This window comes from Quercus robur, chromosome 7 (assembly GCF_932294415.1).
Source record: "Quercus robur chromosome 7, dhQueRobu3.1, whole genome shotgun sequence".
Lineage (NCBI taxonomy): Eukaryota > Viridiplantae > Streptophyta > Magnoliopsida > Fagales > Fagaceae > Quercus > Quercus robur.
Window position 1 is genome coordinate 36,517,190 of NC_065540.1, and position 14,715 is coordinate 36,531,904.

At 31.3% G+C, this 14,715-nt stretch overlaps 1 protein-coding gene across 1 annotated transcript; it reads left to right on the forward strand.

Moving 5' to 3' along the window:
• The first annotated feature begins 10,184 nt into the window (after positions 1-10,184).
• Positions 10,185-13,181, forward strand: LOC126693264 (glucan endo-1,3-beta-glucosidase, basic isoform-like). Its single transcript, XM_050389185.1, has 2 exons — positions 10,185-10,361; positions 11,984-13,181. Exons 1-2 carry the CDS (start codon positions 10,268-10,270, stop codon positions 12,928-12,930), a joined length of 1,041 nt encoding a protein of 346 aa, XP_050245142.1. The 5' UTR covers positions 10,185-10,267; the 3' UTR covers positions 12,931-13,181.
• Positions 13,182-14,715: the final 1,534 nt, after the last annotated feature.

The following is a 14,715-nucleotide window of genomic DNA, read 5'->3' on the forward strand; positions in this document are numbered from 1 at the left end:
TACTATTCATCGTCGTTGTGCTTTGTTGTCACAATCACCTTATCAATAAGAAGGTAAACTGAGTAAAACCCAACATCGAATTGACCAAATCATGCTAACATCCACTTTAGCTTGTAAGGTGAATTCGTTCATCCTAGACCTTGCAAAACCAAATTGTTCACCAATTCCATAACCAAATAATAATAATAATAATAATCCCAAAATTTTCCTCACGTTCAAGAGGTAAACATTATCTAGTTTTGCTTTTAATCAGTGAAGTGCTTGATTTAAATTCCAAGAGATTAGAGCTCTCAAGTCTGAAATCTCAATGGAGCCAAATCTAGCAAGTGTGGCCAAATCCAGCCCCATCCAACCTAAACCCGATGAAACCGATCTCGAATTCCTCCAACTCCGCTAGAAAATCCAGCAGCTCATGACCATATCACTAGAAGACGCGAGCTGCTTCACGGTGACTCAAGCCATATAGCTCCTCCACTCGCTCCAACGAAGGACGTCACTTTGGCGATGAGTACAAACCCTATGTCCCCTTCCCCATTAGCAATTTAACCTTAGCAACAAATACCCCCCACATAGATTTTGGGATCGTGATTCTTTAGGATTTTATCATAATTTGCCGTCTTCCTTAAGCTGGGTTTTGTTTGTTTTTTTTTTTTTTTTTTTTTTTTAACTGTATTTTTTATTTTTTAAGTTTAATCCATGTTAGAAGTGCACATGGCATCTGAGATGATATACAAATTATTTTTCTATTTTAGTCATTAGCCACATCAACATTTTTCATCCATCACTTAACGGTTAGGACTAATTTTATATAGTACTAAAATGTTAGGGACTAAATTGACACTTTTGAAATGTTAAGGACTAAATGGAAATGCATCGAAAAGGTCAAGGACTAAATCCGTAGTTTACCCTATAATGTTTTATGTAATATAGTTTTAGAAAATGTAGTACATATATTATAGTATAGTTGTTATATAATTTTGTTAATAATGAATTCATCATAAGAAGCAACAATTACAAATTGCATGGCCAAACCACATAAACTATCATATCTTTGCTCTCTCTTTTTCCCTCCCATTATCACAAAATAAGAAAAGAACAAAGTTGCCAATAACTACAACTCTATTCAATATCTTTTTATTGGATATGAATTTTGACAAATCTACCATTATTTTATATTTTCTTCTTATATCTTTCATACTTATAAAATTTTCAAAAGAACAAAGAACAATAGTTATCTCATCAATCAAATGTTTAAATTTCAAATTTTTGCAATTTAAAATTATGCATAAAAAATTAATTTATGAATTAAATAGTAAATAACATCCGATTGACATGAAATTTGACATGTATTTTAATAACATAAATATCATGCAATCAATCAGTTAGATATTCAAAATATGTACTCATGTTAACTTTTTTAGTAAGAGTTGTAGTTATTATCTATAACCAAGTTTGCAACTAATCTTTGTTTGAAATATCTTTGAATACACAAGTTCATATTTAGGAAGAGGCTAGAATATAATAACCGAATTAGTCCCATCAATTTTTGGAGGTGGCTCCCTTCTTCCCCTAGTCACCGCATGAATTTGCGGTTGTCACCTATTGACCTATTGAGCACACCGAGTCCAGCAGCCAGAAGTCAAGGTTTACTAATCTTGATAAAATCAGCTACATCGCACGCCTCTAAGGAAAGAGGTCATGTTGTTTGGAGTTTGGACACAAACAACTATTGAAATCTCGATTTTCCACATTACAGTACATTAAGGATTACTAACTTCCAAATGCTCTTCACAGATAAGATACGGACCTCTTTTTCTGATATTTTGGGTCACTAGCATTCTCTTTGGTGATTGTCACATGTCAGTATTAGCACCATTTGTTTTGAAATGTCAATGAGAAAATTTGGCAGGTTTAGAGTCTAGTCTCATGTGGGTTGGTCTCCACTTCTTAGCCACCTCCTTCAATTCTGTAGCACATATTCAATGTCTTTATTTTTTAATTATATATTTTGTGCACATTGAAATGCCTCATCATTTTGCCTTGCAGATAAGGACATCTTTTTCTGATATTTTATGTCACTAGCATTCTCTTTGGTGATTGTCACTTGTCAGTATTAGCATAATTTGTTTTGAAATGTCAATGAGAAAATTTGGCAGGTCTAGAGCCTCGTCTCATGTGGGTTGGTCTCCACTTCTTAGCCACCTCCTTCAATTCTGTAGCACATATTCACTGCCTTTATTTTTTAATTATATATTTTGTGCACATTGAAATGCCTCATGGAAATACTTTTCCATTATATTTTACAATATTAACAACTTGGGCCAGGAATTTGTAGTTGAACTGATTAGCACATTTTGGTATTTTTAACGGAAATATATAGAGTTTAAATTGCTCCACTCTCAATTATCAAATTATCCAAAAAAAAAAAAAAAAAAAAAACACTTAGGTAATCTGAATCCTATGCAATTACCAAATTGCAAGCAACGACACCAGAAGTAAATTTGTAAACACCAGTATAGGATTTTTTGTGCGCTTGGTTAGTTTATTGGCTTAAAAGCGTTACAAATATTGACTTCCAAATTGCAAGCAATGACACCATAAGTAACTTTGTAAACACCATTGGTGTAGGATTTTATGTGCGTTTGGACAGTTTATTTGCTTAGAAATGTGACAAATATTGACTTTATTCCAAATTGCAAGCAATGACACCATAAATAACTTTGTAAATGCACAAGGTGTAGGATTCTATGTGCATTTAGTCAGATTATTTGTAATTAGTTTATTTGCTTAAATGTGTGACAAAAAATCGATTTTAAACAAGAAATAAAGTAATCGATTTTTATCTCACATTTTAGAAAAATAAGTTGACAATAAATAAGCTAGTGAAATGCACTACTCCAACTTATTTACTTAAAGGTGAGAAAAAAAAATGTTTCATCAAATAACAACTTATATTGTTGTTTAAAGTTATTTTTTGACACACCTTTAAGAAATAAGATAACCAAGTGCGATGATGCATCAAATAATTTTCACACCCTTTATGGTCATTTCACTTCTACTTTTCCATGATTTTATTCAAATTTCTAGAAGCGTATCTTACTATTGAGAGTGATGTACGTTTCAATGCTTTTTTTTTTTACCAAAAAAAAAAAAAAGGAAGAAGATATTTTTATTGTTACAAAATTACTAAAATTTAGTCTATTGACTTTTACTTGAATTGTCAAATGACAAATGAGCCCTTCTAGTTTAATTTTTGCCAATTTAATCACATACTTTTTCAAAATGAGTCAATAAAGCCTAGTCCTATGATCTATCCAAATCTGTTAGTAAATTAAGTTGTGGGGCTGTGAGGAGGCAACGTTCAGGGTTCAAATCTTCAAGTAGGAACTTCACACAATTATATTCATTTAAATTAGATTAGAGTAGAATTTTTATTTTGTATAAAAAAAAAGATCTATTAAATTAGGAATCTCTTAAATGCTTTCAACTAGATTTTTAATTTTTAAAAAAATGTTTGAATGATATCATCTACTAATTACAAATTTGGACAAAATGATCATATTGACTAATTTCCAATTTACAATTCTTGGTTGTTGGATATTGAATTTCAATGGTAGTCTTATCAAATACAAGAAAATGAAAATTTGAATTTTCTTCATATATGAAGACTAAAAAGTACTCACAACAAATAAAATTGTATTCAACAGAATCCTGCTAACCATCACAAAACCAAAATGTACTTTGTCAGATTTCTCCAATCCCACTTGCACAAATATCACCATAGGAAAGATTTTGTGTAGCAACATTAGACAGCTCATCACCAAATTCCCTTACAAACTTTTCAATAATCTTTTGCAGCCACCAAATTAAGTTACTAAATGATATCAACGAAACAACAAACTTAGGGATTAAATTGACAAAAATTAAACTTTAGAGTGTAATTTAACAATTGAAGTATTAGTTAAAGGAACTAAATTATATTTTAACCATTATATAACTAATTGTACAATTGAAGTAAAAGTCAAGGAACTAAATTAAATTTTAACCATTATACTGCTAAGGACTTCAAGAGCCCGTAGCCAGAACTCCCATCGAACTTGATATAAGTGTCGAAGAAAAATCTACACGTCAAATTGACATTTAATACTCTAACCTTCCACCACTCCTTCTGCATTAAATCCACCATACAACCTTGGGGCAAGCACCTTACAAATCCTTCCTTTTAATCAACTGGAGGGGAAGTGGACACCAACCCTAAAAAAATAATAGTAATAAATAAATAAACTTATATATACACCCCATTGCTTAAGGAAGAGGGAGGTATATGTTCATCACCACTATTCAACTCATGTCCTTATTAAAAGTATAATAATCCCAAGCTGGCTCAAAGGAGATTGAGGCAATTGTCTAAGACCCCAAATGAAAGAAGGTCCCCTCTATTAAGGCTTTTATGCTTAGAAACCAAAAAAAAAAAAATTGTCTCAAAAAATTTAATCAATAAAATTCAAAATTAATATTAGTTTTATGGACAAGTAAATTAATGAAATCCAAAGTTCGGTACTTAATCATAATTTTGTCAAGAGAGCTCGTGTTTTTAAACAACAATTTTCAGTTTTTAAACAACATTACACGTATTTTTATACACTTTTTCACTCATACGTATTTCCACATATGTTTTTAAACAACAATTTTCAGTTTTTAAACACATTCACCAAACGGACCCTAAGTATCTCTAAAATTAAATAAATAAACTTTCTATTTATCTTCATTCTTGAAGGAATCTACCCATCTTCTCTACTTACCTTGCTGCTCTCCATCTTAATTATCATTCTAGCATTTTTTTTTTTGTTTTTAGTTACTCATAAATCTGTTGTATGTTAATCGCTCTCTTTTCAACCTCATTTCAAGTTGACTTTTATTTACTCTGCTCCTTTTTATCTTCTTCTTCATGTTTTATTTTATCATTGCAAAGTTTTATCCCTTTTGTTGTTCTTGGTAGTGAATGGAAGAGTAACTTTATCTCTATAATTTTATTATTATTTATTGCTGAGTATGAGGTCCTCTAAAACTCATTGACTTAATGTTATCTACTCAATGCTTATCCTAATCAGTAGTGGCTCCAAAAAGTTTCTTCAGGGTGGTCATTAAAAATACTTAATTTTAAAAAGTTTATTAATAATAAAACTTGAATATATTAACACCACAGAATAAAAATATATTCAAATACATAAAGTTTTAAAATTTTCTTTTACAAGTTTTCATATTTTAAAATTGTTGTGTGATATGATAGTTTCACTATTAATATTATCAACTACATCTTTTTCAATATACAACAATTAAGAAATTATTAATCTATTTATCTCCTATTCAATTACTAACATATTGCCTAAATAATACTAATGTAAACAAAATACATTATCTTTTTGAAAAAATATATCACATAAATCCAACAAATTTGGCTAAAGACTAAAGTAAATACTAACAGACTAGCTATTTGAAAAGTGTGCATATTTTTATATAAAAAAAAATAGCAATTTTAAAATATGCCAATTGAAACACAATTTAAAAAAACACAATTAAACGTTTGATTTGAGATTTTAAGCTAATTTGTTTGTTTGAGCAATTTTTTAGAAGTGTTATATTCACAGCATTTTTGCAACACTTTCACAACAAAAACTAGGTTGTAAGTTTTACTGGTTCTAATTTGAAGTTACCACTGAAATTATTTTCTATTCATTAGTAACAACTTGTTATTTAGGATTTGTTACAAAAATATCGTGAAAATGTTGGGAACATAGCATTTCTTGCAATTTTTTTTTCAACATTCAACGAACAAATTTTTGGAGATGTTGAATTTTATTTTTAATGGGCTCAGTTGTTATTAAGGGTGTTCAAGTGTTTTTTTTAGGGTGGTCAAGGTTTTTTTTGTTTTTTCTAGAGTGGTCAAAAGACCCATATTAATTTAAAAGTCAAAATTTTTTAAGTTATATTTTAAATAATAAAAAAAAAAAATTTAGGATGGTCCTGTGACCACCCTGATTAACACTTAGCGCCGCCAATGATCCTAATCTATCAATATTTTTTATTTAGATTTAGGTTTTCTCTTTTTCACACATGTTACGTGTATAGAAGCCTCTCTCTCTCTCTCTCTCTCTCTCTCTCTCTCTCTCTCTCTCTCTCTCTCTCTCTCTCTCTCTCTCTATATATATATATATATATATATAGATATAAGTTAGTCTTGGCTTCCTCACGCGTATTGTACAACTAGCTTTCTAAGTTTTTCTCTTTTACACGTGTTACTTGTGTACTAATCTTTAAAGAAAAATTAGTAAGTTGCCTGTGTGATGCACAGATAATTTTGTGATATTTTACGTAAGATGGTTTTGAATAATATTGTACATATTATATAAAGAAAAAGTAAACTAAATTGGAGTAAATAAACATATACATTTCGAGATATTAAAAATTAGTTTAATAGCTTCACTGCATATTTGTAGCCTTCTTAAGGTAAGATTATTTTTATTTTATTTTTAAATCATGAAACCAAAAATAAATGCGAAAGAGTAACAAGACCAAGAATATCAACTAATTTGTGTGGTGTTCACATATTTCATACCATGAAATGAAAGTATACTCAACTCTCTGACTGTCTTCCACTTATCGATAGTGCGACATTAAGACATGGTATGCGCAAGTGTGTATACATGTGTCTTACGGATGATTTAAAATTAAATTATGGTAGAATATGACTTTACATTGTGCACCAAATATTCTCTCTACTTATATACCCAAAACAAAAACTATCCAACCAAATTACTTAAACCTAAATCATATTTAAACCCCTAATTTAAAAAGAAAAAAGAAAAAAAAATTACCCATAGGGGTTTCAGTATCTTGATGGTAGTGGGAGGCCAGTATAACAAAGGTAGTGACCCTTCAGATTCCTCTTTCTCTCTCTTTAAAATGTTTTGTTAATCTTAAGTCTTTTATTTTGGTAATATATAGTGAAATAGTGACCAATCCACAACATTTTTGTGTTTCTCTATCTCTTTCAAGGGTTTTATCTTGTTAGTTATTACTATTAGTCCTTACTTATTTTATTTTATTATTATTTTTTTTTAAATACTAAAACAATGGGTATGCTTTTTTTTTTTTTTTTTTTATTATACAAGATAGAATTCTACTCTAGCCTAATCTAAGTGTAAATGTGTGTGAAACTCCTTTTTAGAAACTTGAACCCCATCCCTTGCCCCCCACACTCCACAAGTATAAGTTCTTGTGGAGTGACTATTGCACTAAGGGTGTGCAAACAGTGGGTATGTTAAAAGACATGAAAAATAGAGAAGATTGTGGTGTAAGCTTAGACAATTAATGAGATGACAGTAAAATAAGTTAATGTGAACTTTTGGGTAATAGTAAAAAACACTTAATGAAAGAGGTAAAAAAAGACTAAATGCAAAATTAGAGTACCACTTGACAAGACTTCATACACTCCTGTATGAGGTCTCTGCTTTTATATATATATATATATATATATATATTTATGATTGATTGATTGATTGGATATGCTGCTAGGCCGGATGTGGTTACAGTAAAATGTAAAAGATCTTTTTCATTTATCACATCAAAAACTAAATTATTAAATTTATATGTCAAAAGAAGCCGAAATATAGTTTAATTATTAATAATAATATCAAAAATTAAATTAATATTTGAATATAAAAACCAGGGAGTTTGCTATCAATCTTGGTTGGTCTTTCATTCCGAATCTTTTTTTTAAAGCACGGAGTTTGCTATGAATCCAAGCCAAGACCTTGTGGGACAGAGATTGTTTAATTATCTTTTGTAGAAAGACTCGTTTCGTCGTCTAGCTGACCGACAGAAACTTGAAATACCAAATTGTAGGATATGGAATAATGCTTTTCTCTGATTCTTCTTGTGTTTAAACCTACCAAAATCAAAGATTAATCGTATGTAGCTCTGTTACTTTCAAGTTTTCTCCTTTAATTTGATAGGGAGGACTGAACAAAAGTTCGAAGGATATAAAAATGAAGAAGAAAAAATAGATTGCTGTGTTTATCTTAAATATTTGATAGGAAAAAGGCAAAAGTGAAAGAATGATGAATGAATATGACATTTATTTGTTTAGTAGAGAAGAAAAATGAAAGGAAAAATCATTTGACTATGCTGCCATAATATGAAAATGATGTGTATATATTTTTCATATTTTTTCTTTAATATTAGTCGATGCAAGAAAAATAGGATTTTTTTTAATAAACAGTAATATTTATTAAAACACACAAAAATAATAATAATAATAATAATAATATAGAGAATATGAAATGTTGACTGGCTGCATGATTCTATCTATCAAACAGTCTCACCTCTCAACATCTGAAAGAAATCTTGATCTTGAGGCACGTAGATCAGGAATTTAATCTCGACTGGGTCCAGTGAAAGTAGAATCAAAGGTAGCGCGTGATGATGATAAACACACAGTCTTTCTCTTCATTCATCTCTTTTCATTCGATCTCAGTCATTGATTTAACTTGGAAACTCAAAATTCGAATATAATATAAGAAATATTGTACGGATCTCCCTTTAAGTTTTCCATTATTACATTTAAGCACTTGAAAAGGGACTACAACAAGGTTGCACATGATCTTGCTCAATATGCTAGACAAAATGGTATTAGTCAGGTTTGGAAAGGAGTCTCACCTCCTATGGTGCAGCACCTCATCACTCTTGATTGTGTTGCAGCATCTCATATGTAGCTAGAGTTGAGCCTTATTTGTATTACTTCCTTGTTGTACTCCAATTTCGGTTATGAATGAATTTCAGCTTTTCATCAAAAAAAAAAAAAAAAAAAGATATTCATCTCCTCTAAAAATGTCAACTATTTATGCTAACCTTCACTCGATAATTGAAAAAAGAGTTTAAAATTTTTGAATTTTCTATTTTACCCTCCACTTGCATACCCCCTCTAATAGGAAATTTGAGATTTGTTTTTTAAAAATATTTTATTTCAAGATTTTTAAAATATATATTTCAATTATTTAGGGAGGCTAGTGTCAATAGTTTGTAATTTGAGGGAGGTGAGTGTCTAATTAAAAATTAGAGGAAAGGTGAATAAAAAATAAAAAATAAAAAACCTCAAGAAAGGTCAATGAAAATTTTCCATAATGCATATTAAATAAATCTAATTACTATTTGGTTTTCGGCCCATGTGACTGTAGTAGACCTGGTGGAAATTAGTATCCATTCTCTTTGCTTTCCCACTTATTTTCTACTCATTTAAACAATAGGAAAACTTTTAATCTTGACACGGTTCTCTCCCTCTCTTCTCTCCTACCAAATAAAGCGTAATACAAAATATATAAAATTTACTAACAATGTGTCACTATCCTTTTGTTAAATTGAGGGGTGGAAACTCTAGATCCTAAATGTTGCTATTGGGAATGTCAGAGGTGTGCCAATTGTCAAATGGTCTTTGATAAGAGAAATTATTCACTTCTACGGGAGAAGTACTCCCTTGATAACAATGAGTCCTTGTAGAAGCAATGTTCTTTTACATCTAATAGCACTACAAGTGATCCAAACTTTGCACGTGATACAAATAAAATTGGAAAATGATTGGTTGTAGAAATGAAAGACACAATCCATCCATTAAATGTTGCATGGATGTAAGACATAGGAACAAGATCATCTCTATTTATTTGATATACTTTCATGTAAATAGAGAGAGTATATTTCACAGTTAAGATTTTATTTCTTGAATTTATTAATGTACAATTTTCATACCATAATACTAGATATATTTTTAGATTTATAATATTTAATATTAACCATAAATTAAATGAATCAATTTCAAATACCATCCAATTGGAAAGCCCTATGCATCCTTCATAAACATGTAAATTTCCTAGGAAGGCAACCAATAAGAGTGGTTGTTTCAAATAAAACAAAACACAGTGGGACATTGAAAAATTGAAGACAATTCAAAGGTGGAGAGAAATTTCCACAATTATTAATGAGCAGTTAGACTTAGATGTGCCTTGAATGATGCAAGTTGCATCGTGTACAGCTTGGTTCACGTAGAGTGCTTGACCAACGAAAATTTTAGAATGTGGATATAGTCACTCAAAAAAATATATAGTACAAGCATCCATCTATATCTCTCACTCTATAAAAGGGCAGCTAAACAATGGTATAAGTCATAGTTGGCTATCTTAGCTTTTTATTTCCTATTCCTTCCATAGTTTTCTCAATGGCTAAATCTGGTCATGCTGGTAAAAGCCCTTCCATGATTTCCACAATAATGCTGGTGCTTGGGCTGCTAATGGCTACCCTAGGCACAACAGGTACCTCTCTCTCTCTCTCTCTCTCTAATACATGATTTTAAAGTCTTTTACAGCCTAAATCAAATGCTTTTGTGTCTTTACCCAAGGTTGAGGAGCTGTGATATTGTCACACACCCACAATGTACTGCCTGACCTCTTGCACCCACATGTGGGTTCCATGTTGTTGTGAGAGGGTCAGGATGTATGGAACAGTAACTATACTTATTAAGACACCAAATAGTACTATCCCTAGAACTATAGAAGTAGAAAGTAGAAACTGCCAATGTTAAAGGGCTTCCAACTCAATTAATGTTGCCCTCTAGGCTCTAGATTTTCCTTTGAGCTAAGTTTGATTGAACCAACCTTAGTCCAATCTCCACAAATCTGTCTTGGTCGTCATTTCATTTTTGGAATTGAAGCACATTCACGTTGCATGCTCGCCAAAAGTAATAGCCTATAGAATGTACTAATAAGCATTTAATTTAAGCGCCACTCTATAGTTGTAGTTAGAGTGGGCACCTAAATAAAAAGATATCAACGAACTACTTCTCTTTAAATGAGCCACAACAACTAGCCACTCTATAGTTGTATTTAGCTGGGAGAATGGGGGGCGCTTCTTTCTTCATTATATTTGTTTTGTTTGGTTATGGTTCTCTCTCTCTCTCTCTCTCTCTCTCTCTCTCTCTCTCTCTCTCTCTCAATAATGGGATGAGAAAGAAGGGAGAGGATGTATATATAGAATCATGTATATATAGAATTAGGAATTTTTACTAAATGATATAGGACAAGATATGTGGTTTAATTTTTATCGTTTCTTAGTTTTTGAATTTCTATGTAATTTTCACTATTTTAGTATAGAGGATTTTATTTTCTTGATTTTAGGTGTTTTTAAGAGATTGTTAATCAAAATAGAATCATATTATAATATTTTATTAATTAGGATATGTTTAAGAATATTTTTACTTTAAAAAAACATGTTTTCTTGAACCTTTAAATAGGCTTGTAATATGTAATATGTAAACAAAAATTCAGGTCAGAATTTCATGAATAAAAATTTCAAAAGGGTTTGTCTCCTTTCTTTCGGTTGAATTCTAGTTATTCCTTATGGATTCATGGAATATTCCATTCTGCGTCACTAAGAGACTTAACAAAGTGCATAACAACTTTACATGCTTGTAGTCATAGCCTCTACAAGGTCAACTGTGAAGTTAGAAGACAAAATAGCCAATTCATGGTGGTGGAAACAATTAGCTGAAAAAATGTTAATTTCCATGATTACTTAATCCTATAGTATATCTTGCAGAAAATGCTAAGCTACTTCATATTTTACTACAGAAAGTTTACATGTAATCATGATTAGTGGATTTTAACAACTAAATTAAAGAGTATTTAAATTACTTTTTTTTTTAATTAGTGACACGTTAGTTTGTAAGTCTTATAGGTAATATGATAATATCACTAACATTAGTCTTATTATCCAATGAATCTTTCACTTTTAATATAATATGTGCCAACCTACAAATCCAATGAATCTTTCACTTCCAACACATTTATAACATTCCTACCTTGAGTCCCTGACTGAGATAAAGCATAATCATATTTATGTATGTAAAACCATTGACTTATTGTCTAATCTAATGCAGGTGCCCAAGTTGGTGTTTGTTATGGAATGCTGGGTAACAATCTACCACCACCAACAGAAGTTGTAGCTCTCTATAGACAAAACAACATCCAAAGAATGAGGCTCTATGATCCAAACCAAAATGCTCTCCGAGCCCTTGGAGGCTCCAACATTGAGCTCATGCTAGGCCTTCCAAATGATAAGCTTCAAGAGATTGCTTCAAGCCAAAATAATGCAAATGCTTGGGTCCAAAACAATGTGAGAAACTTTGGTAATGTTAGATTCAAATACATTGCAGTAGGAAACGAAGTAAAGCCTTCAGATTCATTTGCACAGTTCCTTGTCCCTGCTATGCAAAACATTCAAAATGCAATTTCTGGGGCTGGACTAGGGAACAAAATCAAAGTTTCCACTGCCATTGACACTGGAGTCCTTTCATCAGAATCTTTCCCTCCATCAAAAGGCTCGTTCAGAGCCGATTATAGGCCAATTCTTGATCCTGTCATTCGCTTCTTAGTGAACAATGGGTCCCCATTGCTTGTTAACTTGTACCCTTATTTTAGTTACATTGGTAACACCAAAGACATTCGTCTTGACTATGCTCTTTTCACAGCTCCTTCACCTGTTGTGAGTGATCCCCCACTAAGTTATCGCAACCTTTTTGATGCCATTCTTGACACTGTTTACTCGGCTTTAGAGAAGGCCGGCGGGGGATCCTTGGCGATTGTTATATCAGAGAGTGGTTGGCCTTCAGCTGGTGGAACAGCAGCAACACTTGATAATGAAAGAACTTACATTACAAATTTGGTTCAACATGTGAAGGGAGGGACACCAAAGAAGCCCGGAAGGCCTATTGAAACTTATGTGTTTGCCATGTTTGATGAGAACAACAAGACTCCAGAGTTTGAGAAACACTGGGGGCTCTTTTCTCCAAACAAACAGCCCAAGTTCCAAGTCAATTTCAGTTAAGAATAGGGCTTTATTAAGTGCATCAAGGAATAAGAGCAACTTATTATGGTGCATAACAATTATGATCATAATAATTAAGAGTTTTTGCTAACTCACAATAAATAAGAAGTAATCACCTCGCAAACAATAAATAAGAGTGGCAATATCTCTGATGTAATATTATTAAGAATCATTTACAACTAATGTAATGTTTAGGCATGTTTCAATGATGTATTGGATATCTACAAAATATTATTTCATTGCTTGTTGGATTGGCTAGTGTTTCTTTTTTTTTTTTTTTTTGGGTTGGGGCTAGAAATATAAGTATTTTCATAACATAAGATGAACTATTTGCGTACCTTAGTTATTATCATAGCATATGCAAATTGAAAATCTCAAAATCAAAATGTTAGTGATATGCGAATTCTAACAATGAACTCAATTAGTAAAATCTCTTATTATTGCATAAGGGATTTGGATTTCTACCTATGTTAAAAAGAAACTTGTTGGCTTCTTGACTTGATGAGAATGAACAATCACCATAGAGTAAATGTTGTAAATTTCAAATCCTATTGCAACTATCACACAAGAACTAATATTAGAGCTTCTGTTACCCATAATGACCTCGTAGAAAGGCAACCAGTTATGATGAGATAGGTCATTTCAATATATAAACATTCTCAAATAGCAAGGTAGAGAAGCCTAACATTTTCTAGAGGAAAGACAAAGTCCAAAATAACAACCAGTTAGACGAGCTTTAAGTGTTGCACTTGGTTGCCATAGATAATTTTGTGTTACTTAATTTCCATGGAGTGCTTGTTGGGTTAAATTGTGGTGGCATATAACTATTAAACAATCCATTTCCATGGAGTGCTTGACTAGCTATAGTCACTCAAAAATCTCAATATCAAGCACAAAGCATCTCTCTCTATAAAAATAGTATTGGAAGCATAATTGCTTTCAATCCAAGCTCTTAGTCTACGTTTCTCTTCTAAGTTTTTGTCAATGGCTAAGTCTTATTCAACTAGGAACAGCCCTTATTGTCCTTAATGCTAATGTTTGTGATGCGGACGGCTAGCCCAGACATAATAGGTCCCTCTTTCTCTCTCCCTCTCTCTCTCACTTCTATTGCACGTTATACATTAGGCTCCTAAATCAAAACTAGTCAAAGTAAATAATTCTTCTGAAAGCACACCATTTGCCATAATTTGATGTGTGGTCGACTATGAGTGGTAATAAATCCACCACCTTTTCTTTACAAGTACAATCAATCGCTCAAGAGTTGTGGCAAAAATTGTCCCTAGACTTTTTTATAAAGTAAAACCTCTATAAGATCACTTTATAAATTCTCATAAACCGTACATATTCCATGTATTGCTTGAACAATTTTGATAAGTGGAGATCACAAACAATTTCACAATAGTTTAAGTGATAGGTAACGATTAATATACAATAAAGTAAAGCCAATTATTTTTCTATATGAAATTATATTAATCATAACCTATCACCTCAAAAGTTGTAAAAAAAAAAAAAAAAATTGTGAAATTAGTTGGGTATGCAACATTATTGGAACATTTAACATGGATGACATGAGAGATAATCTTAGAAAACCAAAAAATTGGTAACATGGACTTTCTATTCTTGTGTATTGTATAGCCAATTCTAGTCATTTTTTAGTTTGTTTATAAAGCATAATAAAACTATGATTTTGAATATTTTAAAAACTTATAGAGAAAATAATTTTAATCATCTTGATATTTGTTTAGCATGATAATGACAGATATGTCAGTAATATATATTATCTAT